Source organism: Emys orbicularis, chromosome 6 (assembly GCF_028017835.1).
Source record: "Emys orbicularis isolate rEmyOrb1 chromosome 6, rEmyOrb1.hap1, whole genome shotgun sequence".
NCBI lineage: Eukaryota > Metazoa > Chordata > Testudines > Emydidae > Emys > Emys orbicularis.
Window position 1 is genome coordinate 77,337,893 of NC_088688.1, and position 22,953 is coordinate 77,360,845.

At 38.5% G+C, this 22,953-nt stretch overlaps 1 protein-coding gene across 1 annotated transcript in view; it reads left to right on the forward strand.

Annotated features, from left to right (window-relative positions):
- The window catches only part of SNX2 (sorting nexin 2), a 52,881-nt gene extending 37,331 nt beyond the window's left edge, over nt 1–15,550 (forward strand). The window contains exons 8-15 of the mRNA XM_065406050.1: nt 306–381; nt 1,652–1,765; nt 2,003–2,096; nt 8,191–8,396; nt 9,554–9,697; nt 13,794–13,874; nt 14,005–14,076; nt 15,072–15,550. Coding sequence (XP_065262122.1) covers nt 306–381; nt 1,652–1,765; nt 2,003–2,096; nt 8,191–8,396; nt 9,554–9,697; nt 13,794–13,874; nt 14,005–14,076; nt 15,072–15,122 — 838 coding nt within the window. The 3' untranslated portion in view covers nt 15,123–15,550. The remainder of the gene's footprint in view (nt 1–305; nt 382–1,651; nt 1,766–2,002; nt 2,097–8,190; nt 8,397–9,553; nt 9,698–13,793; nt 13,875–14,004; nt 14,077–15,071) is intronic.
- Nucleotides 15,551–22,953: the final 7,403 nt, after the last annotated feature.

A 22,953-nucleotide genomic window follows, 5' to 3' on the forward strand; every position in this document is an offset into this window, starting at 1 on the left:
TCATAATAGTTGTTGGCACAGGCAGATAACCAAATGTTGGGTGGGGGGTTGGAGGGACAGGTAACAACATACACAAACATGATTGTAAGTCACAGCAGAGAGGCAAAGGATTGAAGGGGCAGGGAGACTGAACTATCTTCTAACCCTTAGAGGTGATTCCTCCACAACAGGGGGCTTGAGCATATTGGCAGAATGATTAAGGGAAGCTTGCACGCTGCTTGCTCCGTGGATAAGGACATTTCCAGTGCTGTCAGGAGCACTAAATTGTTTTAAGTTATCTAATATTTTAATCTTTAAAATCATAGGTATCTACAACGAACAGTGAAACACCCAACCTTGTTACAGGATCCTGATTTAAGGCAGTTCTTGGAAAGTTCTGAGGTATTTACGTGGTTTTTTTTTTTTTAGTTTGTTTTTTGTTTTTTAAGTTCTCCTATTTGTTCTCTAGTTAATAATGGTACTTTATACAAAGTAATATATTCTCATCTTTAGATATGGAGACTTAGTCCCATAATTTCTTGTGCACTAAGATTAGATTATATCTTCAGTGGGATAAGATGTCTCAAGGTACAAAAACAATGAGCTACAGAGTCTCTTGCCTTTACCTCTTATTAAAATGTAGATTAGGTCAGTAGTGACTCTGAAGTTACCTGACTGCTCACTAGTTTATGGGAAATAAATTGTTCTTCCCAGCTCCAGATGGACAAATATCCAAGTCACTAAAATACACATGGCACTGCTGTTGGCTGCTTTCAGCAGAGAGTTGAGGGTTTAAACTGTCATGGAAACAAAATTATCCTCTCACCTGTAACCCCTAGATGGGATTCCCCTGACGTCAAGGTTGAGGTTTGTTGGTGGGGGTAATATGGAGAAGTTTGCGCTGCTGTTGGCCATACTATATCTGTTCTGTGGATAGAGGACTTTGATAGCACTGGTGACCAATCTAGCACATTTCACAAGCATTAAATACACTTAAAAAATCTGTATATATGACAACAGTCAGTTTTATGGATGCACATAATGTATCTGCTGTAATACTTGTTTAATAAGCCCACGTCATTATCCTAGTCATGTTACCCCAACCATACCAAAAGAATCCCATCACTGACATGTGCATCATTACTGGATAACTTAAATACTAATTCTCATGACATTCCTGTGAGAGGTAGGTTTCAAGACTTAACTTACATTTAGAAATTAATGTACACAAATACAGTGTGCTCATTTGTACACGACCAAGATACGATCTGAAAGATTTTCATAATGTACTGAAATATTATTATAGCATCTCAATGTATTTATCGTTTTATACTATATCTAAGCTTTTCTGTCTGTTTCTTTAGTAGCAGTTTGCTCTCTATAGCACATAGGTGGCCAGTTAAGGCCTTTGGCTATTTCGTAACAACTTTTGACAAATAGGGTGTTTGTTCCATCTAAATGTAAAGGTACAGAAGAAAAGCAAATGGAAAGTCTATATTTTTAAGTTTTCCTCTGAGAATGTAAAAGTAGTAAATTTGAGAAATTAGGTTCTACTATATTGAAATGTATGAGAGTGAAGAAAACACTACATCCTTTTCAGTCCCTCTTGTGCCCAGTTAAACCTCCAGCCTTTTAACCGGTTTGTTTGCCCTTATTTGTCATTCAATTCCAGCTGCCGAGAGCAGTTAACACCCAGGCTCTGAGTGGAGCAGGAATATTGAGGATGGTGAACAAGGCTGCCGACGCTGTCAACAAAATGACAATCAAGATGAATGAATCGGATGCAGTAAGAGCTGATTTTTCGACTTGAATAATGAGACAAATTAATGAGGCTCAACAATTGCATTTTAAGGCTGAAGGAGTAGAAAATGGGATATTAATTTACTTTATTGGCTTGGGTTCTCAGCTGCATCAGTTGACCACCATGGTTGTACATGGTTAATTTGTTCCTTTAAAACAAGGAATGTAGTTTGTTATTGGTAACGTAATTTGTACTGCTTGTTTTTTTTTTATCTTTTGCCAGTGGTTTGAGGAAAAACAGCAACAATTTGAGAATCTGGATCAGCAACTTAGGAAACTTCATGCCAGTGTAGAAGCCTTGGTCTGCCACAGAAAAGGTAGGTTTTGTTTTAATGTGGGTGTTAATTTTAGTGCCCAGGAGTTAAAATATTTTATTAAAACAAACTATTTCATATCCATGTTAAACTGATTTTTACTATAGACTTGCAACTAATACAAGGTAAGTTAGCCAGAGACTCAGAGTATACTGTGGTTTAATACAAAACATACACTAACTTTCCAATTTAAAATTCCTTTATTATTTTATTTAAACTTATCAAACATTTTGGAACTTCTTTTGTATCCCTCAACTTACATTTTATTATCCCAAATGTATACAATTCCTATTATACCCATTAAAAAGGGAATTTTTAAAGGTTGCTATATTGATTATACCATTGGATTCTTTTCTCAAGAAGACTTGTTTGATTAGTACAAGCTTTGCAAGAGTGAACTGTGCACTGATGGTACAAAACATGGGTGATAAACAAGTTTATTCTACAGGTGATTACCAATTCTATTCTTAACAGTCATCCTTACAGGTACAGGTACAGGTAAAGCTAAAGCAATTACAAAGGACATATTTGTTTTAGAACAAGGTTGAAGTTTTAACAGTTGATGCAAAATGACTGTGTAGGTAAGATAGGTCAAGAAATGCTTTGTTGTGCATCCTGTATGTCTTAAAATGTATAGTTTACAGTGTAAAAAGCAAGATTATGAATTTACACATTTAAACAAAATGAGAATAAAAATTATTACGTAAATATACGTGCAACATGGTCAGATAAATGCTGCTGTTGAAACTAACCCTTGCATTAAGCCAACTGTACTGAGAATAAGTCATCATGGCATTTAATTTGTCTTTTAAAAGTAAAAATTGTCAGTAGCTGATTTTTTTTTTATTTTTTTTTGTCTTATCAAATGAATGGGATAGAGAAGGGCTAGCTTAAACCATTGCAGCTCTTTAGCCAGACAGGTTTTTTGTGTACTGGGCTTAATAGTGCTACAGAGTATCAGTTTTAGATTATCAGCTACGTCTCCCTAACAGAAAGATAGAAACATAACCTTTTTAAGACAGTAAAATCTTAGTTTACAGCACATTGTAACATTTGAGAATGCAGCAAAACTCCAGATAGATGTGAAAACACAAAATACAGAATCTTTGTCCCTGATTAACACACTGGAAAATTCTTTAATGATGTGTATTCTTCCTCATGCATCCCATAACGCTGGCACTGTGCCTGCCTAACCTGCTGGTTAGGCCTGCTAAGAATAGACAGTGGTGTCAAATGGGAAAGGACTTTATTAAACTCAAGGCAAACATTAACAGAGTGTCTACAGAGCATGCTAAGTGACTGAAAAATTGGTGGACTTCAGTTTCAAAACTTTTACCAAATGTACACTAGTCCTTGTGCCAAATTTCAAACTAGTCATTTTGCTGTAACCCTATATTAATATTTTTTCCACAATTGGAAGTGTGAAATTTTATCTTAAATTGCTTTCCTAAATCTCAAATGAGGAAATTTTGCTCATGTTGAAAAATTAAAAAAAAAAAAATTAAAAAAAAAATGTTGATCTTCAGGCAGAGATGGCGTTAAAACTTCAGCCCTAAAGATAAATATTTCAGGATGCTATGAACACATGAAAACGGAAACTTGCTTTGGTACTATATAGGGAGTGTGATCAGTGGCTGCTAGAATTTCAATAACTACCAAAGTTATTTTTTGAAAAAGCCATAGATACATGTATTTATTTAAATACCTGAAAAGAAGAAGGAAAACGAGTTTTAAAATTACAAACATTTGTTATCATTGGCCCTGTTTATGTGGTGCTGCTTTTTACAATCCATTGTTACCTTAGTTGTAAGTTTTGTCAAGTTTCCAAATGGATTACCTGTGACATAAGCTAACATGCACATAGGCAATTGTTTATCGAATCCTGTTTGTACGAATTAACTCGATACAGCATTATTATTTAAAATGATTTGCATAAAATTAAACATGAAAATTAAACATAAAAATGTGTAAGTATTTTTGAAGATAATGTTGTAATATAATAAACTTTTACTGGGTTCATTTTATACTGCAAGTAGGTCATCTTTCATATATTGATGTAGGTGCACCTAATTACAAAGGCGCCACCCATATGATTATGGCAGCCTTTTAAAACAGAAAACTGACTTGCCCGCCCTTTACCATGAGAAGATTATAATTGGGGGTGGAGGATGAGGAGGAGGCAACGTGTATTTTGCAGCAAGTACCCTTAAACTCAATGTCAGTGTTAATTTATTGTCTTATGAAATAACTTCATTACTTTCCACCCTGTTTCCAAACATGTGCATCTGTGCTTCATAGCTGAACTTTCTTATTTATATAAAACTAGTAAAGACATATTTTAAGTTGAGCATTTTTGAGCATAAGTTTTTGCTTTACTCTCCAGGCAGCCTGGCTCCATTCACTGGGTCTTTGTTCTTGCAGTGTTGTCCAGTCAGCCTAGCTCAGAACTTCCTTCAGGGCTACCCGGGGGGGGGGGGGGGGGAGGCAAGTGGGGCAATTTGCCCCGGGCCCCGCAGGGGCCCCCACGAGAATATAGTATTCTATAGCATTGCAACTTTTTTTTTTTTTATGGAAGGGGCCCCCAAAATTGCTTTGCCCCAGGCCCCCTGAATCCTCTGGGCGGCCCTGGCTTCCTTTCCCCTGTGTGTGCCAGGGAAGTGGGGAGCATAGCCACACTCAGCTACACATTTCCCTTGTAGCATAGTTCTGCAGCAGAGGGTCAATTCCACAGAATACATCAGGACACAGACGATAATCAAAGATTTTTTTTTACTCATAATTCAGGAGTAGAATTTTACAGAACAGGATTAGAGGCTAGACACAAGGGCTGGCCTTCACAGGCCAATGCTTGGGCGTTTGAGCCTAATGTTTTTACCGTTATCTTGAATTTTGTTTTGAATTTTAAATTTGGAGTTCTAGGATCCATAACTGTCTCTCAAAAAAATTAATGTTTTATCTTCATCCTGATTCGTTTGCTTAAGAGAAATATTTGAATGTATACAGTTCAGGCCAAAGCACAGAAATGGAAACCTTTTAGTTTCCTCACTTTCTCCAGCCCCAGTACTTAACGATTTCTTCCACTTAGAGTTATATACTTGATCCTGATGCACCATACTCCTTGACATGAGTTTTGCTGCAGAGAAAGGGCAGTACTTAACCCCCTGTATATGGTTATTTCTCAGTGCCTTGTTTTTGTTCTCGCTATGTATGCTTTGTTTTCTCACAAGCTTTGAAAAGGGTAAGTTATAAGTGTAGATATATTTTCAGAATTGTATTTAGATGGAAAGTTGAATTATTTTAAACACAGGCCTATCTCTGGGGAACCTGGGTGGTCTTGTCTCAAGAACCAGTCTTTGATAATCTATCCTTTCTAATGGGTAATTTGTAGCCTCATTATAAACTCTAGGAAGAAACCAGAATACTACTTACTTACTCCTTGGGGAATTCTGCACCTAAAAATTCTGCACACAATATTTTAAAACTCTGCATATTTTATTTGTCAAAATAACACAATATAATCATGCCAGTTCCAATTATTTTGGTAATGTATTTCAAAATACCTGTCAACAAGCATGTCTGTAACAATACAGACCAAAAAAAAAAGATTCAGGAAATGTCTTTTGACAAATAGATTCTTTACTAGGCATATTAATACAGAACTTTGAGTAATTCATTTAAACTACAATACAGAAATGTATTTCCTGCACCCCTCAGAAGCAGTGCAAAGGCTTAGGGGAATCAGGGGTAATGGAGGAGCTGACGGAGAGGGAAGGAGCCTGGGAGTGAACCTGGAGGGTTGTTAGGTGTGGGTAGGAGAAGTATGGAACAGAGTTTATTTTTGTGGGGGGATTGTTAGGGAGTTGGGGAGCCTCCCTCATGCAGACCCTGGGGTTAACCCCTACCCTCTCCCATTTAGTCAGGCATATCTGCCCCCGTCCCCATGTGTCCCTGCAGCCCCCCTCCCATTCAGCCCCTGGCTTAGTGCTGTCTCCCCACTTGCTCCTGAGCCCAGTACCGGGTTTACAATGGCTCCGGTGGCACCAGGCCCACACTTGGAAGGGGCCCACAAAGGGTTAATCCAGCCCTGGCCACAGAAGAGTCAGCAACTTCCCAGCAATGACTGAAACACTCAGCAGCCCAGGGAGTGAAGTGCTCAGGCACAACAGGGACTGGCAGTTGCAGGATGTACTGAGAATTGTAGTTTGCACGCCGCTGTGTTCCGCTGGGGCCCTGGAACCTGCGTTGCCAGTTGCACTACTAGTCCCAGAATGCCCTGCGCCACGCTGCCAGCAAGGAAATGGTCTGGTTCAGGAAGAAGGTTCCTGGCGCTGATCCCGCTGCACCCTCCCTCTCCCATGGGGCACAGGATGGGGGCTCCTGGCTTGCTCCCCCACCCCTGTGTCTCCACCACTATCCTGGGGTGGTGGAGAGCAGAGGGTAGCTGTGATGCTGTGATTCCCAGCGTGCAGCCCCCTGGCAACCCTGATGCCTGGCTGTGGGCTCCTGGGCACTGACTCGATCCTGCAGCTTCATGGCGCGGAGATGGGGAGTGGTTGTCTGTGGTCCCCAGGAGCCAGAGGGGCGGTGACAGCTGGGCTGGGTAGTGCTGGCTGCCACACCCCCTGCCAGTGGGAATGTCCAGAAATGCGTTCCCCCCCGCACTCTGGGGAGGGGGTGCAGCACAGTTTTGGGGGGAAAGGGACAGTTGTGGGGCAAATCCAGGTGCAATGGGGGAGTTGGCGGTGACTCTGTGGGGGGGATAGAAGAAGCGGAGTGTGAAAGTGGGGGTTGATGGGGCAGAGGGCAAGGAGAGTCAGCGTTGAAGGTGGGGGTTGGGTGTGGGGGGGCAGAGGGAGGAGAGAGTCTGGGTTGAAGGTGGAAGGTTGGCTGCGGGGTGGCAGCAGAAAGGAGAGAGATGATAGCCCTGGGGTGAAAGTGTGTGGGGGCAGTAGCAGGGAGATTGAGGAAAGCCTTTGTGTGAAAGTAGGGGTTAGTTGGGTGGAGTGAGGACAGTAGGAGGGATGGGAGAAGAGCCCAGATGTGAAGGTTTGAGTAGGTGTTTGAGGCTGGATTGTGGTAGCCTTTGTGGTAATGTGTGTGCATCTCTGTGGCCCTTTCTCCCTGCAAAAGATGGGCACCAGCAATTTTCCTCCCCAGTAATTTTACTGTTTCACTTGAAGTCATGAGGGGTGGTGAGGCAAAGGGAGAAATAGGCTAAAGAAACTAGCTTTTTAAAAAGTTTTGTAAACATTATTGTATCAAAGTAGAAAATGCAGCTTTCAAAAAATGTATTTACGAAACATAACTTTGGGTGGAGAAGATGGTGGTGTGGAGATGCAGGTGCTACTCCACTGACTGCTACATTCGGGCTTAATATGGCTCATAAGTGTACTAATTAAGCACTTGTGTTCAGGGCCCCAAGCAGGCCCTGAGTGCTTAAACAAAAAAGACAAACTAACAAATAACCCCCTCCCACACAAACCAAATTCAAGAGTATTCTGGGTATATGGATGCTAGCCCAGTTTATCTATGGGCCAAGTGGAGGTCTCAATCAAGTGTGGCTTCAAATATCTTATTATGTTTTTGAATAAATGTTTTCATCCCCATCCTGGCAGTATCGCATTTACTATGGCACCAGTGGTGCTGTCGCGCCAGGCCCACACTGAGAAGGGACCCACAAATATATTTGGCACCGGGCTCAGAAAAGGTTAATCTGGCCCTGCCTGAATCCATGTCCCAGTCTGTCTCCCTGCTCCTCCACACACACACACATTAGCCTTTCTGAACCACAGTCTGAGACTACCCAGCAACCCCATGTGCCCTGCTCCATCCATCCCGTGCTTCCTCGCCTGGTCCCGCTGTGAGGAATGCAGCCTCTTTGCCTCCCTCTCCACCAGCTGGCTGTCCTCTCTTCTGGCTCCACAGCAGACCTTGATGTGCAAAAGCTATAACTGCAGCGTCTCTCCAGCAGAATCTATATTCTTGGAGGGGGGAAAAAAATCTGCAGGGGGACATGAATTATGCACAGTGGCTCAGACTTCCCCCCAGGAGTAACGTCTGAAAAACTTTCACACTGAATTTTGCTCTTGTCTTTCAGAGCTTTCAGCCAACACAGCTGCCTTCGCTAAAAGTGCTGCCATGTTAGGTAACTCTGAGGACCACACTGCTTTATCTAGAGCTTTGTCTCAGCTTGCAGAAGTTGAGGAGAAAATAGACCAGTTACATCAAGAACAAGCTTTTGCTGACTTCTATGTGTTCTCAGAACTGCTCGGTGACTACATTCGTCTTATTGCTGCAGTAAAAGTAAGCCCTGTTTTAAAAATGCAACCTGTTTATCTTGCTGGAAGACAGGATTTATGTTGAAAGTCGCAATTTCTTCACAGGCTAAGAATGCATGGGCAATAGAAGGGAAAGTAAATGCAGAACTGTTACAAGGAGAGCTGTGACTTCAAGCTAGCGTTGAAAATCACTAGGGAGAAATCCCCCTCTTCCAATATTGAGGCATCCCACTATATAAACTGTTGTGTAATGTGGATTAATCAAATTCGGGTTCTCCAACATCCCAAACATTGTATACACTTAAATGGAGAATTTATATATGTGAATGATAGTCCTAGGAAGTGTGTTTATTGTATAAGGACATTGTACTGTTCAGCATGGTGTGCTTATTATATTCAGGTATATAAAATATTAACTTGTAGTGGAACACAGGAGTTACGGGTCTGTACTTTTGTCTTAAAGATTTTTTTTATGTGCCTAGAGGCCTTAATGTGAGATGCCAGAGACACAAAATATCAAATTTAGCTCTATTAGAACTTAAAAAGCATTGTAGGAGTGTTCAGTGAGGGTGTAAACTGTGCTATCTGGTACCAGTAGCTTTTGATTACTTGTTGGGGATGTAAGAGAGTGTTTCAACACTAATTTATCTGGATGTATCTTTCAGCATTTTATCAGAAGTTATGTTTTGGTTTAGAAATTACTTTAAGCTTATGAACACTTAAAACTTAATTCTTACTACTTTGATCTGTTTCCACCAAAACATATTACCAGACAGCTGAGTGGTCTATAAAAACGAAATCAGTGGCCTAAATGCAGATTCTAACAGATTAGTGTTAAAGACTAGCCCTCCTTAATTGGCAGCCTTGTCAACAGACTTGGGAGAGAGAGAAAGGACTGAATGGGTATGGAGACTAAACTGTATGTTCACAGGAGATGACCCCTTGCATGTACGCCTTAGTCTGTGGATATATGGAGGACTTCATTCTGCAGTAGTCAGATACTTTTCATAATAACTGTATTAGAAAAATTAAGACAGTTGGATTGGGAGACGTTTGCAAGATATCTGATGCAGAGTAGGTCTTACTCAGTCATTTCCTGTTCTTTAATTTTGCAGCACATTGCCATAGTTAACATGATACTTTAAAAAAAAAATAATTTCTGTTGCATTATTACACTTACAGGGTGTGTTAGATCATCGAATGAAATGTTGGCAGAAATGGCAAGATGCTCAGGTCACTTTACAGAAAAAACGTGAGGCTGAAGCAAAGCTCCAACTTGCCAACAAACCTGATAAACTGCAGCAAGCTAAAGATGAGATAAAGGAGGTAATCATTAAGTTGAACGCCTGACTACCTATTTATATTCTGAAGGCCTAAATTTTCCATTGATTCATTCATCAGCATTATGCACTACTTTTATATGGATTTTTATTTATAAATCACTTACACATTTGCTATTTTCCATGTTTACTGAAATTGTTAAAAGGAATGATATTAATTAAATATAAAATGTGCACAATTGTTACACCAATATGAAATCTGTAAGGTGCTTTTGTTCTCTCTTACAGAAGGGGGGAGGAGGGGGACAAAAACATTCTTTACTGATTGAGTCAGTTTACTTCTATGCAGTCAAATGACTGGCTTCTGGCTTCTAAAACTAAAATGTATCGCTACAGTCAATTTAAAAAGACTATTTCCATGTTTTCCTTATTGGTGCAACGTTTCTGCCTTTATATATATTTATATATATATATAAAAAAATGGTATAATTTCAGTAAAAGTACTTAAATATAACATGTTGAAGTTTGTCATAATTTATACACTTTTTCTGTCATGCTTCACCAAGGAAATTGAAGAGGTAGGACAATTTTTTTAAAATTTGAATTAATACACATACTCTAAAAGAGTGTGTACCAGCTTTGTCATCCAATTGTGGGAAAACATCACTGCATAATAGAGCTTAAAATCTTCACAGTTGTTTTGTTTGGCTGCTTCATTGGTCGCTAATCACAAGCTGCTTTGTCTTTTCTGCACTTTCACAGTGTTTTGCCTATTAGACTTGAGGAAGTTTACAAATAGAACTTGGCCTTCTCCACAAAATATTATACTACCCAATGGCTCTCGCGTGTTGTTGACTTTTAGGAGAATTAGTGATTGTCCACAGTCATGTTCTCAATGGCTGCTGGACAGTTTGGTGATGTCACTGCCATGCACAAACTCAAAACAGTGAATTGTAACTAATTACCAAAAAGAGGAAACTCTCTATGCCAATTACACCAAAAAAGATTTTTAAAATATTCTATTGATTTTACACCAAAGGAGATGAAGGACAGGGCTGGCCTACTTGGCCCCAAAGCAGGATTCCCTTTTTCCTACTAGGAAGTATTTCTTCACAGGAGAAGGACTTGTTGCAGAAACCACAATTCCAAATATTGATGATTTAATTTTATTCAGATTATTGAGCCATACTCAAATAGCTAAAAACCACTCCAGAGTGTGCATTAATACTCCTTGTTAACTTCCCAGGCATGATGCTGAAGCCCATGAGGGGCAAGATCCTCACTTGTGTCTCAGCCCCTTTATACCAGGTAAAAGGGCTGGAGTGGCATATAGGGACCCTAAAAGCTCCATTTCCAACCAGGGAAGGATTCCCCTGGAACTGTAGAAGATGTCTGTAAGATTGACCTCCACTGACCCCTTCTCTTGCCCCTCCCTTCCCCCCCCCCCCCCTCCTTAGTATAGAGGGCATGCTGAGCGCAGGGCTGGCAGTGGAAGATCTGTATTGGAACTGGGATACAGTACTGTTGAGATACTAGGCAGTGCTGCAGCCCATAGGTTAGCTCAGGGATGCTGCCATAACTTGACAGGTCCCCAGGCATGCCTAGGGGCTTGTCTGTCTGAAAAGCTAGTGTGTGGCAAGCTGGGGTAAATCTACAGCTCACTAGCATGCCACACACTTAACTGGTCATGTGGACCATGCTACCGCACACTAGAGTGCATTGACCTTACACAGCCAGTTACTGTGGGGCATGCTAGTGCACTATAGATTTACACTCCAGCTTCGTATGCACTAACTTCATCTAGGCAAGCCCTAAATTAATGCTGGGGGTCTCTCCAGAGCAGCCCAGGAGAGGGATGGTGCAAAGGTGGCTCAAAGCCAAACACTGCACTCTAAGCTTTGAATTCTGTAGTGCACCACTTAGAGGCACAGCATAGAATCTCCCTTGAGGTGTACATCAATAGCCTACTGAAGCACGTTCTGTTGTGGCTTATTGCCTATTCCATGTCAGAATGGGCATCTGAACAGTAAAGATAAGGGAAATTAGAATAAATGTACTTAAATGTTAACTTTTTTTTTATTTTGCTGTATATCTCCAGTTATAAAACTGTTCAAGCATTGTTCCTTGATGCAAAATATATTGCAGTGCATCATTTGCTATGGTCTTTGTACTGAATATCACCTTTTTTATAGAATTATCTGGGGAGAGGGAATAGTATTTTCTTGTTGGCAACCTAATATAGATTGAACTTTCTAAATTTTTGGTATGTTTGACCTGTTGGTTGGTTTATAGGAAGATGATTGTACCAGGCAGCGGATCCCCATGCTTCAGTTACACCTTGAAACTAAATTTGTCAATCTCAACCTCTGAATGTTTCTCAAAACCTGATGCCTCTTTGTATGAAAGTGTAATAGGTTGCAAGCATTGAGAATTGCAAGCCTTTTTTTCTATCGTCTCAATTTACAATCAACAGCAGCTGTGCGCATCGTAGCTCAGTTTGTGCAGGCAAGAGAGCAGATTCTGAAAACTGACTACAGCAGTTATGGACAAGGTACCATATCTGGCAATGCTGTACGTTGAGTTCTTTGAAGGGGTCAACAAACATGTGGACAAGGGGATCCAGTGGACACAGTGTACTTAGATTTCCAGAAAGCCTTTGACAAGGTCCCTCACCAACGGCTCTTACGTAAATTAAGTTGTCATGGGATAAAAGGGAAGATCCTTTCATGGATTGACAACTGGTTAAAAGACAAGGAACAAAGGGTAGGAATAAATTTTCAGAATGGAGGGGGGTAACTAGTGGTGTTCCCCAAGGGTCAGTCCTAGGACCAATCCTATTCAACTTGTTCATAAATGATCTGGAGAAAGGGGTAAACAGTGAGGTGGCAAATTTTGCAGATGATACTAAACTGCTCAAGATAGTAAAGACCAAAGCAGACTGTGAAGAACTTCAAAAAGATCTCACAAAACTAAGTGATTGGGCAACAAAATCTCAAAAAAGATATACTGGCATTAGAAAAGCTTCAGAGAAGGGCAACTAAAATGATTAGGGGTTTGGAACGGGATCCATATGAGGAGAGATTATAGGCTAGGACTTTTCAGCTTGGAAAAGAGGAGATTAAGGGGGGATATGATAGAGGTATATAAAATCATGAGTGATGTGGAGAAAGTGAATAAGGAAAAGTTATTTACTTGTTCCCATAATATAAGAACTAGGGGCCACCAAATGAAATTAATGGGCAGCAGGTGTAAAACAAATAAAAGGAAGTTCTTCTTCACACAGCGCACAGTCAACCTGTGGAACTCCTTGCCTGAGGAGGCTCTGAAGGCTAGGACTATAACAGGGTTTAAAAGAGAACTAGATAAATTCATGGGGGTTAAGTCCATTAATGGCTATTAGCCAGGATGAGTAAGGAATGGTGTCCCTAGCCTCTGTTTGTCAGAGGGTAGAGATGGATGGCAGGAGAGAGATCACTTGATCATTACCTGTTAGGTTCACTCCCTCTGGGGCACCTGGCATTGGCCACTGTCCGCAGACAGGATACTGGGCTGGATGGACCTTTGTTCTGACCCGGTATGGCCATTCTTATGGAGCTTTCTCCGTAAGCTAGGGATAACTTGTGATCCTGAACCAGGCTGTATGTGGCAGTGAAATATTAATGGCATGCTACTAAGTATGACAACTTAAGGTTTTTAAAAAGTAACTTTTTAGGTAATTTAGTTTAGTTGGATGCTCCTTTTACAGACAGTGCCATCAAAGGTTTCACTAAAGAATGTTTTAACTGATATAGGAAGAGTTTGCTGTGAATAATGGGCTCTTGCTAACAAAAATTTCAAGTCTGTATAATCAGCTCTAAAGGAGGAGATATTGTTAAATAACAGCATTTTTTGGCATTCCTCAGTGTAAAATATAGTTGGATTGACATGGCCACTACCTTGAGTTTCCCTAAAATGTTTCTTTGTCAAATTTAAATTAAATACTCTTACTTTTCAGCTTCAAGCAAATAGCATTTTGTTGAAATAAAATGCTTTCTCTCCTTAATTTATTAGTGCTGGTAGATTATAGCTAGAACTGTCTATTTATTCTAGGTATGTGAATGAGTAACATAATGTCTTATCTATGCACGTTTTTCCTTTGCCAGTGGGAGACAAAAGTTCAGCAAGGGGAGAGAGACTTTGAACAGATCTCCAAAACCATACGCAAAGAAGTGGGAAGATTTGAGGCATGTATAACTGTTTTACAAATTCAGTGACATTTTCATTTGCTGTAAGGATATAATAGCAATATGGCATTCTAAAAAATCGGTTATTTATGTTAATCTACCAGAATTAATCTATTTCATTTATTAACAGAAGGAACGAGTGAAAGACTTTAAAACTGTTATTATCAAGTACTTAGAATCATTAGTGCAAACACAACAGCAGGTAAGCTAAACTTTGTGGAACTCATTCCAAGGGTTTTGTTACTAACCTAAAATGAAGCTCTGACTATGAGAATTTTTCAATGATAAATGGTATTAGTAAAATTTTGTAAAATTAAAAACTGACCGCATTGGAGGGGTGGGAAGGAGACAGAACCACACTTATATGAATATTGGTGCTGTCTTTCATCCATGTTACTACTGGTAACCTATTTATTTATTTATTTATTTATTTATTTATTTTAACTTCGCTTCAATATATTTACAGGGGGAGAAAAATGCTCCTAGTCTTGTTTTTTCTATCACTGATTAACTGAAGTAATTTATTCACGTGTGGATGGGCTGTAGAAAGTTTGCTTTTTCTTGAAACAGCCACATTGGACTTGTATGCAAAAACTATAAGATAATATAGGTACTCTCACTCAAGACACTTATATGCTTCATAATCTCAAAAGTAAAATTGGAAGCATGGAATTTTTTTAGCCATAGAGTGAAGTGTTTATAAATTATTATGGAAGGGGTGTCTATTTTAGTTTTAGAAATTGAGTGTTTGGATTTTAGTTTATTCACCTGACAGATACAAATGCTGAATGTCAAACAACAGTAAAATTACGTTAAGAGTAGGTTCAGTTCCCATGTGAGTAATGTATAAATGCTATTTCAGATGGAAAACCTTCTTTCTCATTACATGTAACGTATCCTAATCCTCCATTTTACATCAATCCAAATTCTTTCAAAGTATTTCACCCCATCACATTAGCTAGAAGTGGAGTGGGAAATCTGCCTAGAGGAGAGCTACTTTTGTAAATATATGCATGCTTATTGTGTAAAGACAAATGACTGAAGTGTCAACTTTTAGAGATTACTCCATAGTAACGAATGGATTTATGTAAACATTACTACTAGGTGCTTTCCTGCAATTGCCACGTTGGCAGAAAATGTGCTTTTGGAAAATGCTGAACTTCTTTTTTTTTCTTTTTTTTCTTCCTTTTCCTCAAGCTGATAAAATACTGGGAGGCATTCCTACCTGAAGCCAAAGCCATTGCCTAGAAAGGAGAATATTCCAAACCAGAAGACACTTTGGATGTTTGTCCCGGTTAAGCTAAATTCCACAGTGAAATCACTTTAAAATCGTTCAAATAAACCACTATATATTTTATGAATTACCATGTCTTTTTTTATATGCTACAGCATTTTATTAACAAGCTGCATGTCCTGACCCTCTTTGAAGTGGACTGTGGCATGATATTCTGCAATATTTTGCTGAATTGAACACTATTGTGTCTTAATACTTGCACTAAAATGTGCACTGCAAGGCCAGAAAGTTACGATATTTTTGTTCTTTACAATACAATATGTTCTGTAGTATGTTTACCTGATCTTTATTAAACAAATTTAATTGCATTGATTAATGTTCACTTACACATTCCTGTACAAAATCATGATTTTGTGATTACAAAAATAAAGGGATGTACCTTGTGAAACATTAGTTATACATTATTTTTACCTTCATTTTTCTATAACATTATTAATTTTCTAGATTACTTGGAAGTGGCATTTCTAGTAAACTGGAGATAGAATTTTAGAAACCACTGACAGGAATTGTAGTTCTAAATTATGAAAAGTTGGCACAAGGAGTTAAGTTTCTGTACACTAGCTGCCATGGCAGAATTCAACTTAAATGTTAAAAGGTTATGAAAAATATTTTATTAGTATTCTTGGAAAAACACTTTCTATTCTGATTCCTTTTAAATCCCATTCCTTTCTCTTTTAATTTTGAAACACCTATTTGCCAAGATGGTGGATTCTGAACTTCTTCTAAAACTAATATGATCAGTAGAATGGAGACTGTCAGATGGTGATAGGGGCAGGTTTAAATGAGACTCTATTTTCAGGAAAAAGATTCTCATCTTGCCAATATATGCTTCCCTCATCAGAGAAGATCACCTACCTGTTCAGGTACTACAACCACACTGTCCTGATGAAGTTAATCCAGATCAAATCTCGGTCTGAATATCATGTAGCTTCTGAGACTGGTTACGAAGGGAAAATCTCTTGTTCACATTAATATTTTGATAATCACAGGGATGGGGCAGGGAACAGGAAAAAGCACATAAGTAGTTTAATTGGGAGTGGACAGTAATAAGTTTAGTATGTTACTTAGTTTTTTAACAAGGCTATGATTTTTTTATTAGAAAATTAGAGAATTATCTGCATGGAGGATAGATTTTATTTGTGCCGTCTGCATATCTATGCTTAAGTTTTAGTGTTTTGCCTATTTATGTTTGATGTAGGGGTTTAACTACTGACACAGAAGGCACACAAACTATTTTAGGTTGGTGGTTTTGATTCCGTTCAAGGGAAACATTATTTCACTAGTAATAGCATATAGAACTGCTTGCTCTTCATTTCCAGAGTAGATATTTTAATGCTAAATAGTTATGTCAAACTATCACTAGAAAACCTTGTGCATTTCACTACCTCCTACTTACTAAACTCTGATTATAATAATAAGAATGCTAGAGACTGTGAATCAGGCCCACAAATTCACTTAGTCCATTCTTGGTTATAAACAAAAAGCAATATTTTTGTAGTTTGCATTCTTGAACAAAATGAATACAAACACTTAACTGATTTTTCTTCTCAGCTGATATTTCCTGAATCAAACACAACACACAGAAACTCTGTAGTTGAATTTTCATTAGTTGGGCAAATTCCATCACTTCATCTACCCTTATCTGAGCAGAGCCATCAGCATTATTGGGAGTTGAGGAGGAAATAAATAGGCAAAAAATGATGAGACTATGCTATTAAAAAAAAGAAAGGTACCTTTTGTGGCCTTATGTTTGGCTTTTTTATAGTATTTTAAATCTAACCAAGTCAAGAAGAAATACTAAACTTTAAATCCTATCTCGTATAAGGTTAGAAAACCCACTTACATTGGAGAAAATCCAGAGAAGAACAACAAAATGGTTAAAGGTCTAGAAAACATGATCTATGAGGAAAGATTGAAAAAATTGGGTTTGTTTAATCTGGAGAAGAGAAGACTGAGAGGGGACATAAGTTTTCAAGTACATAAAAGGTTGTTACAAGGAGGAGAGAGAAAAATTATTTTTCTTAACCTCTGAGGATAGGACAAGAAGCAATGGGCTTAAATTGCAGCAAGGGAGGTTTAGGTTGGACATGACGAAAAACTTCCTAACTGTCAGGGTGGTTAAGCACTGGAATAAATTGCTTAGGGAGGTTGTAGAATCTCTATCATTGGAGATTTTTAAGAACAGGTTAGACAAACACATGTCAGGGATGGTCTAGATAATACTTAGTCCTGCCATGAGTGGAGGGGACTGGACTAGATGACCTCTCAAGGTCCCTTCCGGTCCTATGATTCAATGATTATTTGGCCTACATAATATAATTAAGAGCTAACAGTGTCTCATGTAGTGCCAGTACATAAGCTTTTCAGAGAAAAGGTTATCTTACAATCTAAAAATGGCAACATCATCAATTCTGCTTAACCATATCTGAAGTAATACACCTGGACCGTCTCCCATGGTAGAGAGTTGCTCACTTGCCCACAAGTCTTCTGTAACTTTAACATCTAGGCTGAACTCCCTTCTATGTAGCTCTATAATAACTACCTTTTCACTAAACATTTTCCCTACTCCTCTCAGCATCTTTTAGTAGCTTCAGTCTTTGCATGCCTATTAATCCCAAGATTTGTACAGTTTTTACTGCCCCTCTTGTGTTTTCAGGCTTTCTTTCATATACATATTGAACTTGAAGGTTTAGTTAGAGATACATCTGGTATCATTGTAACGTTCCAGGAGCCATCCGTCTGGCTATACAGTGTCATCTCCCTAGTTCAATGATCAATATTAGAGAAATATTTTTTTCACACTAATATCATCCAAACTTCATATTTAGTCTACTAGCCATGTGTCAATTGTAGTTGTGCAACCTTCCCGGTTTGTTTCTGTGTACTGAATCGCCTCTCCTTGAACATGGCTGTCTGTTCTAAACTTTCCTGGTCATTTTGCATTAGTTGTCTTCTGTTGGCTATCCATCTGACATTTTGTTGTTGTTGCTTCTAAATTTTGATTTCTGTAGCATGCCTTGTTCTAATAATGATCCCGATGGACTAGATATAAGGCTCACTACTTGGAGGATTTATTATGGATTACTGTTCCAATTTATAATTCAGACTGTATTTTTTATCTAGTTATATCTCATTTGTCTTTTATATAGCATCATATCATGTTTGGTGGTGGTGTCCATGTAGTAATCTTCATCCTGATAATAGACTGCACTTATCTTGCACCACTGAATGATTCTCCTGTACTTTGCCCACTAATCTACCTTTCCCAGGATTGACACTGAAACTTTCTAAATGTATTGGTTGTATGCATTATTGGGCCGACATTGTCTTCCTTCTGTGTTTGTACAACACCCATCAGAATGGGGCCCCTGCCTTATTAAGGCATTTAGGCACTACCACATCATAAATATTTAATAATATAAAAGAGGTAGTATAAATTTTATTTAGCACTCACTTAGGATGACTTTGACTTTGCCACTCCTGAATAGTCTAGTCATTCCAAACAGAAGCTGATCAAGCCTTTATAACAAACTATTCATAATATTCTCATGTTACAGGAACGTGATAAAAATAGTTTATTAAATTGATGACTGTATCAAGTTAATAGAACTGTTTAGTGTGCCAAACTTTTATTGTCAGGTTAAATCCTTACTGTGTACTCTAATATCCTGCCTAGAATATTTTCCTTCCTCTTCTTTCCTGTGCTTTTTAAAAGCTCTCTATTCCATCTGTATCTGCCCAAACACTTGAGTAAAGTTCCTTTGTCTTCAGATGGAAATAAAATAATGAAGTTCTTAGTGAAGTTACCCAATATGTAATTAATTTGATGGCTCACAAATATAGCAGTTTGTCTCCAGCTGTGACAGGAATCAGCTTCCTCATCTGCTAGCTGGGATAGAAGAACCTATTTCAAAGACTTGGACTATCCACTGCGCACAGCTGCTGTCCAGTTAACTGAGACATCTGCAACCCAAGTGTTCCCCCTTTCACGTAATACCTGATGTGGAGCTGGTTGAAAACTTTCCAACTAAACATTTTCCATTGGAAAATGCCGATTTGACGGAACCCGGGCTGGGGAATGGTGGGCTCCCCAGCTATATTTTTGTTTTATTATACCAATTTCAATAGGAAATTACCGGTTACTAAAACAATTAGCATACCAATTACCAATTTTAATAGTAATGACCAATTATCAGAATACCAATCATCAATTTTATGTAACAAAATATGAAATAACTTAAAATAATAAGTCAGAATGCTTTGTCATGTCATAATATATTAGCTGAAATATTTATTGTAAACTGATATATAAAAACACAAGTCACATGGATAGTAAAAACTAAACTATTTTGATTTTACTGAAACAAAATATTTTGATAAGGCCAAATCAAAATGTCACTTTGACTTTTCTAAAACAAAACTAATTTAGTTCTCCAAGAAATTTTGTTGTTCTGATCCTGAAGAAGAAAAAAATTCAAGACTTCAGAATTTCCTGTAGAATAGGAATTCTAGTTTCCAGCCAGCTCTAGCCTGACATAATATGGATGATGTTCCAATCTGGCATATGGAGTCTTGCTTTCACTGCACAGGATTGCATTAGAGTAGACCTCAGCCTACCACATGGACTCCCTGTGCTCCTACTATAGGTAATCCAGTTGAAATTCTCTAAAGAAGGTGATTCCCATCCTTCCTCCCATAGATGTTCTCTTCTCCTTAGCCAGTCTTTTAAGATCCATCAGTAGGAAGCCATGCAAGGTAGTATGAGCTTATCCCTTTATTTCTAGCTGCAGCTAGCCCTGGGCTCTCCAAACACATAATTCAGTGGTGTGTCTCATATGATGCTCTTATTGGTGCCTCACATGGGAGTATGGTTGTCGTTTTCTCATGTGTTCCTGCATCAAAAACTGCACACTATGCTTCAAGACTGGGGGTCCACTTCATTGCATATGGCTGTTGAGGAACTGATTGCTCAAAGAGAGGAGTGAAGTGGTCAGAATGAGAGCCAAAAAAAAATTAAGCAACTGCATTTTAAATGGTCTGAAGAGGAGTGTTGTGTGTCTCCACTTGGTATTTTCTGATATTTCCACAATGAGCAAACCTTTGAAAAATTCTAAAAACCAGTTGAAAGACAACTTCATATCCTTTTATGTGTTGTGAGTTATGATGTGAGACTTGTAAACAGAGTGCATGTGGTGAATGAATCAGCTGTAGGTTTAATTCAAAACTTTAAGCACCTATAGAAGTGTATGGAGCTGAACTTCAGAAGCTCCTATTTCCTTCAAATGAATATGGAGAAGGGAGTTCCCACTTGCTGCTAGTGCCTGGGGACAGTATTTTGTCAGGCAAGTCTGAAAGAATGGTGGACTTGGGTGCAGGCAGCTCCAGTGACACTTTTAAACTGCTACATGGCATCCACAGTCTCCGGCAAGCTTCTTTTAACCCTATAAACACTGAACCCATTTCTGCTGCTGGCTTTCTCCACTCTTACAGTTGATCATACTTCCCATTTGTTATTGTTCATTAGCAAATAATTTCTCTTGTTTTGCCCCTTTAAGGGCAGCTGTATGGACTCAGGAACTTCATTGAACTCACCTTTTGAGGGAAATTGCAGAAGGCAAGCAAAGATACTTAAGAACGGGCAGTGGCAACATCTTTGGGATTATGCTGCACAGCAAGGGTTTTATTTGGCAAATTTTCAAAACTGAATTATATAGCCATTTGCATTATCATATAATTGTGTTAAACATGGAGCTCTGACTACATCTAATTTTTTTGATTGATCTAGAACAGGGGTAGGCAACCTATGGCATGCGTGCCAAAGGTGGCACGCAAGCTGATTTTCAGTGGCACTCACACTGCCCGGGTCCTGGCCACCGATTCGGGGGGCTCTGCATTTTAATTTAATTTTAGATGAAGCTTCTTAAACATTTTAAAAACCTTATTTACTTTACATACAACAATAGTTTAGTTATATATTATAGACTTATAGAAAGAGACCTTTTAAAAACATTAAAATGTATTACTGGCACGTGAAACCTTAAATTAGAGTGAATAAATGAAGACTTGGCACACCACTTTTGAAAGGTTGCCGACTCCTGATCTAGAATGTCAAACTCTTTCCCCTCTTTAGGACCTTCTCCGGATTTAAGGTTTTTATTAGCTATTGGGTCTTCTACTAGTTTAGTCAGTGATTAACTCAAGAGTTGAACATCTATCTTAGAAGTTTATATACAAAGCTTTATCCTTGTGACACCACTGCAAGGTAGGGAAAGTATTGTTATATCTGTTTTACCGATGGGGAGCTGAAGCACAGAGATCGTTACTTGCTCAACATCATGCAGGAAGTCTGTGGTAGAGCAGGGAATTGACTCCATGTTTGCTGAATCCCAGGATAGCACCCTAAGCATTAGGAATCTTTTCTCTCTCTCTCTCTCTCTCTCTCTCTCTCAAAAAAAAAAAAAAAAAATATATATATATATATATTCATTTGGGCAGGTAACTATGTCTAGCTTCTGTTTTCCTCTTTGCTCTATGGTTCATAATCTCGCCAATAGATTTTTTTTCCCCTCTCCTTGCGAAAGGTTTGTTGTTCCCACTTCCTGAAAATGGATAATATGGCAATTTAAGATTGTGACCATTTGAGTACTCTCCAAATATTTTTTTAGTGATATTTTTCGCAATGTATTTGCTTGCAGAAGGGACAAAAGAAAAGATTCTACGTTTATTTAGCCCCTTTCAGTTTTAGGTTGCATTTTTTGATGGCTAGTTGATATCTCTTAGTTTTGACACTGAAAGGCAATGTTATATTGCTTAGCTCTTTAACCAGGTCTTATTTTAGCCAGATAGTTTTATCTTTCTTATGTATTTAAGTTTGAATAATTGCTATTTTGAGGTTCGCTTTAAACTCCCACCTCCTCTCCAGCATGTTCTTTTGCCCAGTTTATACTACCTATTTTTATTTAATGTCTTCCAGTGGTTACCTCTTGCAACCCTTCTTTGCACTGTGTACATTCTATGTTTGTGGTTATTTGCCCTCCAACTTCCTCCAGTCTTAAAATCTGTTACCACATCTTTGCATTGCGTTATATTTCCCGCTGTTTTTTATGTAATACTGAGTTCTAAAGTTTTGATTTGTCTTTTTTCCCCACCCTAATAGCTGCTATTGAACTGTTATAATACATTTAATACATATACATATAATACATTTCAGCTGTCCCATAAATTTTTCTGACCAGAGGTGAAATCTTGGCTCTATTGAAGTCAATAGCCCAACTTCCACTGAATTCAGAGGGGCCAGGATTTCACCCCAAGTGTTTTGCTACATCATAATCCTTTTCCTGTGGCTTTAATACATAAACTTTGGCTATTTCCACCTAACATCTTGTGTATAACTATATGTATCTTTTTTCTAAATACTGGATCTGTCAACAGCTCTTGGATTTTGGAGGTAGTTTTGCACTATTTTCTAGGGTACAATGAGGTTCTGTGTCGTCTTGTATCCTGTTTTGTAGTATAGCATGTTAAAATATTACTGAGTGTACTTGAGTAGAGAGTGGAGGATAAGTAGATACTGACTTTAAACAGTAAACTTATGCATTGTAGTGGTTGCAGAAGTTTCCATTAGTAATTCCTCTTTACATACTCTACTTTCCAAATAATTTACCTTTGGACTTCATGCTTTCTGTGCCTCTTCTCCATTTTACTCCAACTTCCACAAGATTTCAGTTGAATCCACTTATTTGTGAAAGGACGTAGGAAGTTATTTTACAGTGCAATAAATAGTTT